This window comes from Melozone crissalis, unplaced genomic scaffold, assembly GCF_028551555.1.
Source record: "Melozone crissalis strain CALT ecotype California unplaced genomic scaffold, PUWL_Pcris_2 ptg000107l_1, whole genome shotgun sequence".
NCBI lineage: Eukaryota > Metazoa > Chordata > Aves > Passeriformes > Passerellidae > Melozone > Melozone crissalis.
The window spans coordinates 2,913,405-2,922,702 of NW_026535884.1; the positions used below are offsets into that span (position 1 = coordinate 2,913,405).

Genomic DNA, 9,298 nt, shown 5'->3' on the forward strand with positions numbered 1-9,298 from the left:
CGGAGAACAAAGCATAGACGGACCCTGAGCACCGAGGGAAATTGCACAACAACGTGCGTGCGAGTCTCCAAACCTGCATGGTTTAACTGGGGGATTTTATACTTTTGAGAAAAAATGTATTTCTTGAATATCCCCATAGGTACAGTCTTGCCACTTATTTCTGCGATTTAAATTGTTGCTTCTGTTTTTTAAGGCCAGGCTGAACGGACAAGCATTTAATCAGCCAAGTTGGATGGAGGAGCACAGGTACCACTGAGACTCGTGGGACAACTCTGCAATGAGCAAGAACATTAAAGGCTGCTATAAAGAAACAAGCTCCTGTGCCCTCAGATGGACAGAATTATAAAAATCCCCACAGCATCCCCAAAGCACTGAATTAACTGGAGAGGGAGCTGTGTTTAATGTGATGGATGGAGCCCGCGGGCCCCATCGTGGGGACGTGGCCATCAGGGCACTGGTACCTGCCATCGCTCCCCGCAGCACCTCCCTGGGAACATCAGACAGGATAATTACCTACTTAAATCTGGGTGCTTTACTACACAGAAATTCATCTGCTACCCTCAGAGTCCTTGAAGTTAAAGAGGGATTTGAGTTACTGACATAATTTGTTCCCTGAGGGCTGTGGAAAGCAGAGAGAAGAACATCTGAATAATAACTCTTCGACCACGTCTTGAATGGGAGCGAGCGCTGCTCCAGAGTGAGACACAATGGGAAGCAAACGATTTCAAATGTTTATAAGCTACATAGCTCCCAGGCAGGATGGGGCTGGGTTTTTCCCCAAGCAGCTGGGAGGGAGGTCCTTCAGAAACTGTAATTGCAGCCTTCCAATACTTAATGGGAACCTATGGGAAAGATGAGACAAGACTATATACTAAACCTTGTAGTGACAGGACAAGGAGGAATGGGTTTAAACTGATAGAGAATAGGTTTAGATTGGATATTGGGAAGAAATTCTTGGCTGTGAGGGTGGTGAGGCGTGGCACAGGGTGCCCAGAGAAGATGTGGCTGCCTCATCCCTGGAAGTGCTCAAGGCCAGGCTGATGGGGCTTGGAACAACCTGGGATAGTGGAAGGTGTCCCTACCATGGCAGGGAGTGGGACTGGATGATCTTCAAGGTCGCTTCCAACCCACCCCATTGTGTGACCTGTGAGGAGCTGCTTTGTGCTCACTTTTAAGGTGATGCTGTCGGTGGTCCAAGCTAGGGGCTATGACATGTGAGGGGCTCCGGCGTGTGAGGGGCTCCCTTGTGAGAGGGGCTGCTATGTGTGAAGGGCTGCGGCGTGTGAGGGGCTCCGGCGTGTGGGGGGCTCCGGCGTGTGAGGAGCCTGGGCTCCCCGCCCTCGCTTAGTGGGATGAGGCTGCCCTTTGCTCGAAGTCCTTTGTCGGTGCCCCGAACCCTTTGCCCGGTGCCCGCGCTCGCCCCGGGGTTCCTGAACGGAGCTCCACAAGATGGCGAGCGCGGGCCCGCGCTTGGCCCAAGATGGCGGCGGGCGGCACGGCGCGGGGCCGGAGGCGCTCGGACAGCCGCGGCACCTCTCGCCCGGCCCGGCCACGGCTCCGGCACCGGGCCCGGCGCTCCGCGGAGGCGACTCCGGCAGCCGAACCCGCACAGCCCGCGGGGGAAGCAGCCGACACGGCGAGCCCGGTAGGAGGGACGGGGCCAGGTGGGATGGTGTATGGGAGGGAAAGGCCGCGGGGCCGGGCGGTCGCAGAGCGGGGGGATCTCAGGTGATTATTAACAGCTACAATCTGAGCATCATCGTGTGAGGATTATCAGGAGAATTGAAGTAAATTTATCGCCCTTCCCGCTCCTCCCACGACGTTGTTCGTGCCGGTGCAGAAATACAGAGCAGATTTAGCCGATTGCCGTGCTGGGTGATGACAGGCCTGGCACAGTAATTCCCATTAGCATCATCCTTAAGAAAATAAGAACATGGTGATTGACCTCTTACGGTGCTAGTTTATTCTCTGAGACAAGTGTTTTTCTCTTGCTGGTGATGGACTGTATATTGTGGTTTATGTAAGCTGTCTGCTCCTCTTTTCCTCTCTTTACATGTATTTTATACTAATTACTTTTCTTAGAAGGCTTGGATCAAAATGCCACTTGTGTGATGGAGCCCTTCTGTTCCTTTGCAAGTAAAGAGAGGAGGTGATTTTATTCTTTATTTCAAGTGAGCTTTACGATCTTGTCTTTTTTTTCTAACAGTGTTCATCACATGAAGCTGCTGAAGGACAACCTGCGAAGAGGATGAAATACGAAGAAAGCAATCTAAAATCAGAGCTAGAGGGACTCACATGTGAAAGTGGAAACCTTGCTGCGCTGGGGGAAACACCTAAAACATCTGATGAGGGTGGAGGTTTAGAAGATCCAAGAGACAGCAGCATAATCCAACAGAAAACAGATGAAAGCATTCCAGAGACTGATGAAGGGAAGCAGGAGAAGGAGCAGGAGCCACACACGGTGAAATCCAGCGGTGCTCCATTAAAAACAGGTGGATATCTGCACCACTATCACGTGTTCAGTGAGGAGGAGAGCAGCTGTGGGAGCTTTGATGGGGCCCCCTCAGAGGACACGGATTGCCCGCGGAGGCCGATGTTTCTGGAGCACAGCAGTGGCCTCTCGGATGAGGACAGCAACCAGCCCATGCCAGTGCACCGGTTCTTTGGAGATGTTGAGCTGGTGAGATGATGAGTCTGTTCCTGCTTTAGACCCAGCCCTGGTCTGCTTAAAATCTGCCTCAAAACTCTTGGTGAATTTGGCCAGTATTGTTGGGCCCTGTACCCCAGATAAAACTGTCTCCATCAGAGATGAAATTACTTGCTTGGCTAAATTAATTTCACGTGTAAAATCTTGCTTATTTAGACTTTTTAGTCCAATTCCATGAGATAGGTATTTTTACTGATAACAACATTATGGAGACAATATTGTTGGCAAAATAGATTTTTGCTGGTCTTTGATTCATTGCAGAATCATAGAACAGCTGGGGTTGGAGGGATCTTGGAAATCACCCAGTTCCAGCCCTGCTGCATTGGGATTGCTTGGAATGGAAACTGGTTTCTGTCTACCTCAGCCTTTGAACTGACCCAAGGGCCAGAGCTTTACATTTCAATCCCTTTAACAGTCATAACTTTGGGGCAAGTGATGCTTCCACCTTTTAGGTGTTCCTTGTGGTATTTAGAGAGCAGTGAGGATTTGTTTAGGGAGTCCTTCACCCTCTGCCAATCCTCCTCTCACCAGTGGAAGGAATCCCAGCCTTCAGAGTGCCCATGGATCTGGTTTGGGCAGACTCCCCTCAAAGCCCCACAGCTTTAGCTTTGTGCCACTGCTCCCCAGCTGAGGGTTGGTTCCTTGTCAGCTGAGGGAGGATGGGAGCTGGAGGTAGGAGTTCTGCCTCCACAGACTTTTTCCTTGCTGATTTGATCTTTTCCCTCCAGCACCTCCCAGCAGTTGTGCTCCCGAGTGTGACGAGGAGCAGGCGAGAAGCCAGGAAGCTCCATTTCATTGCAAAGGAAGATGATGAAGAGGAGGAGGAAGAGGAAGATGTCTAACAACAGACTGTAAACAAATGAAACCCTTCTTCTTTCTCTTTGAGTCCACATGGCAATGGCTGTGTCAGTAACATGAGGTGTCTGTTTGCCTTTTCTCAGGGAGAGAATTGGGAGAGTTTGTTTTGCTGGAATTGGCAGATGCAGTATTGCAGTTATTATCTGGGGCAAATACTGAATTTTCAGTGGTTTGGAAATAAAGTATAATTGAGCACTTTACCACTGATATTTCAGAAAAAAGCCCAGGGAATAGAGAAGTTCTTATGGCTTTTTTTGTAAATTTGAGCCTCTATCTTGAGAAAGTATTTGGTTTCACTCCTTTTTTTTAAAAATAGTCGAGAAAAGGATGGTGGAGCATCTTTTAATTCTGCAATGTCTGTGCCATCCAGGTAATAAAGGAGCCAGCTGACTCCCTGGTACAAAGAAGGTCAAAGGTCTTCCTTGTGTGGGTTGTTTACACCTAACCCAGCACCAATTAAACCTCAAAAATGCAGTTCTGCTGGCAAAATGAAACGCAGGCTGTCAGAGTGGATTCAGTGTGCTCATCTCTGCGAGTTCAGCACGTTTTCATTGCACGTCAGCTCCCCAAACACCCACCCCGTGGTGCTGCCTCCTCCCTCCACCTGCTGCTCTTAAGTGTTGTCCTCTGTTGATTTCCAGCAGGGATTTTGGAAACAAATGCTTTGGTGGTGATACACAACAAATACCTTCCCTTGGATTTAATGGACAGGGGAAGATTGCTGAGCTCCCTCTGCATGTTTAAAAAAAACAAAAGGAGCAACCTCAGCCAATTCCAGGAACTGTTAATTCACCCAGTGTTTGTGGGAATATTTCTTTGAAAGTGTGATTATGCAATAAGCTTCCAGATATTTATTGTTATAGCTCCTTCTATGTTTCTAAAAATAGAGAGAAAATGTTATCAGCAGATGGTTTAAATAAATATTAATTTCTACAGCTAGAGCTTGTTAAACATTCAAAAGTTGTAAGGCAAACAAACTGCATATGCATGGCATGGTAATGCATTTCCATTTCCACTCCAGCTGATGCATTGTTTCTGTCAAAGATATTTCTTGACTCCTTTTCACTCTAATTCTGTAACACGGAAAAATCCAGATTTTTTAATTGCATATTCATAGTTCCAGCCCAGCTCTGTGTTGCAGCAGCTCCTCCCAGCATTCCTTCAGTGCCGTGTTTGCTGCTGGCTCTTTCTAGCAAACACAGTTTCACACACAGACATTCATTTCACTTGCAGAATGCATTTTCAGTTTGGGGGACACGTGCCACGCAGGTGACACTGGGTTTGTCACCAGAATCCTGCCCAGTGCCCTCCCCAGTGTCAAACAGTGCAGGAGGGGAAGCTGGAAGGATTGATTGCATGCAGTGGAATTAGAAATCCTGTGTTAAAAATGCACCTCCTTGCTTTTCAGAATGCACTGTTTGGGAGGGGACTGAGTTTGTTGTTTAAATCAATATTCTATGTAGCAAAGCTTCCAAAACCCAGTAATTTGGGGCTCAGGCAGAAATATCATTTCCACACAATTTCATGTGGACTAACTGGTCCAGGACCAACACTATGAGGGAAAACAGAGCTTTTTCTAGTTGTTTTCTAGTAGCTGGTGCTCAATTCATAAACACATTTCCCTTCATGCTCTATCACACCTGATTCATGTCTCCTGCACCTTCACTCACACACACAGATGTGGGGGCATTTTTTTATTTAAAATGTTCACACGATTTACATTGACAATCCCAAAAGTTCAGTTGCTATTAAAAAAAAAAAAAAATTCAAGTAAAAAATTGAACTATTCCTGATTTGTTGCCTGAGGTAGGAAATGTTTTACCAAAGCAATATTCTCCAAGGCAGTGGGTAAACATTACTGTAAACATGATCATCGTAGCTGCCCTTTTTGGCAGTGCATCAAGTAAAACTCAAGCTGGAGGCAGAAAGTGTTAGTAAGGAGAAGGAAATCAGCAGGGAAGACGGCAAACAAAGGTGGAAAAAGCAAAAAAATCTCAGGGGCTTGCTGTTCTTTCTCGGAGATGCACATCTGAAGCAATGGCAAAGGGGCAGGTGGGGATGAGGGCAGGAGTTTGGCACAGGTGAGGTGGCAGCTCTGCTGCTGAACCACCTTTGGCATTCCTGAAACTACCTGCAAAAGGCACAGATCAAACATGATCCTAAATCCTTCTTTGTTTGGCTTAAAATCCAGAGGAATAGGAGTCTATGAGCCCCTGCAGTTAGTTTGTAAAAAATGTTTTGTCCAAGTTTCATTTCTGTGTAGTGTGAGTTTTGGGTCAATGCTGGCCAGAGATGACGGGGTAGAGTCAGAGTCAGCCTCTGGCTCATTTTCTACCTTTATCACACTTGATTTGAGCTTGATTTGAGGGAGGCTTGTAAGGAGTGGGAAGGCAGGAGAAGAGAATTAAATGGGATATTGGAGTGTGCTTTGTGAGGCTCTGGTTGGGTTACCCAGCCAGTCTTGTGCCAAATAGTTCTTATTTAAGAAATTTGAGCTATTTAAAAACAACAGACTGACATGATTGAAAAAAGCAGCAGGTCCCTTCCAGAGACAGCACTAGGAAATCTCCTGGGTTTGCTTCCTCTTTCTGTAAATTCTGCTTTTGTCACAGCTGAGGTTATGATTGGTTTTCTTATGGCAAGCAATATGTACGAGTTTTAAATTATCCAGGGTAAACAGCAGCTGATAGAAGTATTCCCAGTTCACTTCTCTCCCGTCTCGTGTTTTGACAGCTTCTGCCAGTTCTGGGACAACAGCACGTTTCTTCTCAATTCTTGGGGACACAAAAGACAAGACAATATTGCCATCAGGAGTTTTTTCAGAATAATCAAGCCTCCATCTTCCTTTCAGAGCCAGGCAGAACTGCAATTCTTTCTCCATTACTAGGCATATGATTTTTTTTCCCCCAAGGAAATTAGTTTAGCAAATCTTGTTTGCTTCACACCAACATTTGAAATGGTTCAGAGGGGATTTTGCTGGAGAGGAGAATTCACACGGATAGCGCAGTGAGGAGGGGTTTGCTTCCACACACAGAAAATCTGCACAGAAGCAAAGCAGCTAATGAGAGGCAGCATTTCATCTGTCTTCAGGGTTTTGTTCTCACAGCAGCTGCAGCATCCCAGCACCTTTTCTCACCACATATTCCCAGCAGAGCTGACTGCACAGCAGGGGGAATGGACTAAGGCTGAACCTTTCTGGTGAAGCTGAAGGCCACAAAGCAGGTAGGTCTGGATTAACATTTTGTACATACATGTGGTCGAGATTCCAGGTGCTGAAGAGGATCCTGCTTTCCCTGTTGCTGTAGGGGTTGATGGAATGCTTACACGGGCAGTCATCTCTGTCAAAAGGTCCCTGTGAAAGGTGTCACAGTTGTCACTCCAGAGTGGTCCTGCCACCCACATCCCCCCCCAGCCTGGCACTGCACCCAGGAAGCTGTTTCCTTCCTCTGATGTTGAGGGGGAATGGGATCAAACTGATAAAAGGGGAAGTTTAAGTCAGGTATACAGAAGAAATTCTTCCCTGCGAGGATGGGGAGGCCTTGGCACAGGGTGCCCAGAGGAGCTGTGGCTGCCCCATCCCTGGAAGTGTCCAAGGCCGGGTTGGATGGGGCTGGGAGCAAACTGGGCCAGTGGAATGTCCATCATCTCATTCCACCCTTGTCCATGGCAGGGATGGAATGAAATGATCTTTAAAGTCCCTTCCCACCCAACCGTTCCATGATTCTTCAGGAAGGCTGCAGGTACCTGACAGGAGAACCACCCCTCTGCAGTGCACAGGCGTGCTGCCTCCTCCTCCTCCCTTCTGTCAAAGTAGCACCCGTTGTACTTCACAGATTTCAGTTTTTCTGCCATCAGGTCGATTATCCCTCTGTAGGCATCTCGTGCTGAAGGATGAACGTTTGAAATAAAACCAGTAACCTAGAAGGGAGAAACCCAGCAATCACTTCTCAGTTCCTGTGGCAGCCTGAGGCTCTTTTCTACAATCACAAGTATAGAAATACTTCATATTCCTGCAGCTACAGAATTACTGTTACACCTTGACATAAGTTACTTCAACAGAAACTTTTACCTCTCTCATGTAGCCCCGCATTCTGCTCTCACAGCTATGCCGCAGGTAGCTGGATTTGTTCTTGAACCGAGACTCCAGCCCTGGAGGGAATGGGATTATTTTGTACCTCAGCACAGCTCCTGCCCAGCTGGGAGTTCATGCTGCCTTCCCACTAACTCAGGTTGCACAGGTTTTTTAATTTCCCATTTTTATTTTACTGGTTCAGGACTACCCTGCTCTTAAACACTTAAAAGGATGCTGTAGAGCATCTGCTGAGAGAGCAGGAGCTGGTATTGTTATGTTTCTTGTTACTCTGTACATGTAGAACACCAAGAAACTGTGAAAGGAAAACAATTGCTGGGGAAGAACTGCAGTAATGGTGTGGGAATGGGAAGGGAAACTTGCAGATTATAAAGAGAACATAAAGCTGGCAGAGATGTCCCAGTTATCCATATACTATTAGCAAATCATTAAAACATCATAAATGCAGATTTATATTAATAGGGGAAATGCATTCCAGAGCTATCTCTATTAAACCAATAGGGAACTATTAAAAAAAAAATTAGCTTTGATACTAAACTACTAACACATTTAGCTTTAGATACTAAATGTACGTGTACTTTGAAGAACATGCACATTTAGTATCTAAAGCTAAATGGTGCTAATGGAAGGGATAACCAAAACCCTGACCAAGCACCCAATCACACCAGCCAGAAGAGCTCCCAGACTTTGCTTTAAGAGCAACACAACTGACAGAAGTGACTTTTCAGAGCAGAGCAAAACCCGGGAGTCCCGTAGCAGCTTCCTACAGCAACCAACACACCTTCAAACCATTTCTTGTCCTCTTCCTTGTCCTCGGCCAGGATGTTTTCGCTCAGGTTGTGGATGAGATCCGCCAGCAGCTTCTGCCTGTGGGGAGCCCGCTCGTCCGTCAGCAGCCTCCGCGCAGCCTCCACCACAGCGCCCTGCTGGCTGCAGAAGGCGGCCAGGAGCCGCTCGATGTCGCTGGCACCTGGGGCAGGTGAGGCGGCACCGGCTGAGCCCCCGCGGCCGCCGCTGCCCCCGCGCCCCCCGCCCGGCCCCGCCGCACTCACAGCCCCGCCAGCTCTGCCCGGGGCCCAGCAGCACCAGCTCCGTCTGCGCCGGCAGCGCTCGGAAGTAGCTCTCGGTCAGCTCCGTGCCGTCCTCGTAGAGGCAGAGGCGGCTGCCTGCCAAGGGAAGCTGCCCCACGGGCGGGTGAGACCCCCGGCTCCGGGAGGGTGAGACCCTGCTCCGGGCGGGACCCCTGATCTGGGTGAGACCCCGGCTCCGAGCGGGACCCCTGATCTGGGTGAGACCCCGGCTCCGGGCGGCCCCGACCACAGCGGCTGCAGCTCCGCACGCGTCTCGACGGGCAGCTCTAGCCCTAGCCCGGAGCTGCGGCACCCGCTACTCGCGGTCCCGTCCAGCATCGGTAAGCGGCATCCCAGCCTGGTATCGTCCCGTCCCGGTCCGCCCCTCACCTGCAGCAGCCGGCAGCCCTTCCTCAGCAACCCGCGCAGGCTCCCGGCCGCCACCCCGAACTTCTGCGGGCTGCCGCACCCGCGCAGGCGGAAGGGCCGCAGCGGCTCCGCCATGGCCGGGCCGGGCCGGTGCCGCTCGGTGTCGGGGCTGGGGCCAGGGCCGGTGTCGGTGTCCGGGGCCGG

The 9,298-nt window shown here is 49.3% G+C and overlaps 2 protein-coding genes across 3 annotated transcripts; one reads left to right on the forward strand and one right to left on the reverse strand.

Annotated features, from left to right (window-relative positions):
* Positions 1-1,480: 1,480 nt before the first annotated feature.
* CUNH1orf174 (chromosome unknown C1orf174 homolog) lies at positions 1,481-3,765 on the forward strand. Its single transcript, XM_054291990.1, has 3 exons — positions 1,481-1,645; positions 2,207-2,680; positions 3,436-3,765. The coding sequence occupies exons 1-3, from the start codon at positions 1,481-1,483 to the stop codon at positions 3,547-3,549; spliced, it is 753 nt and encodes a 250-aa protein (XP_054147965.1). The 3' UTR covers positions 3,550-3,765.
* Positions 3,766-5,259: 1,494 nt separating this feature from the next.
* Positions 5,260-9,229, reverse strand: DFFB (DNA fragmentation factor subunit beta). Of its 2 annotated transcripts, none has more exons than XM_054291967.1 (7): positions 9,116-9,229; positions 8,708-8,834; positions 8,437-8,625; positions 7,635-7,714; positions 7,310-7,483; positions 6,817-6,917; positions 5,260-6,339 (listed from the first exon to the last, which is right to left on the reverse strand). In XM_054291967.1, exons 1-7 carry the CDS (start codon positions 9,227-9,229, stop codon positions 6,123-6,125), a joined length of 1,002 nt encoding a protein of 333 aa, XP_054147942.1. In that variant the 3' UTR covers positions 5,260-6,122. The 2 variants fall into 2 exon arrangements, with proteins under 2 accessions (XP_054147942.1, XP_054147943.1); XM_054291968.1 differs by having other exon boundaries at positions 8,708-8,859; positions 8,913-9,190.
* Between the last annotated feature and the right edge of the window lie 69 nt (positions 9,230-9,298).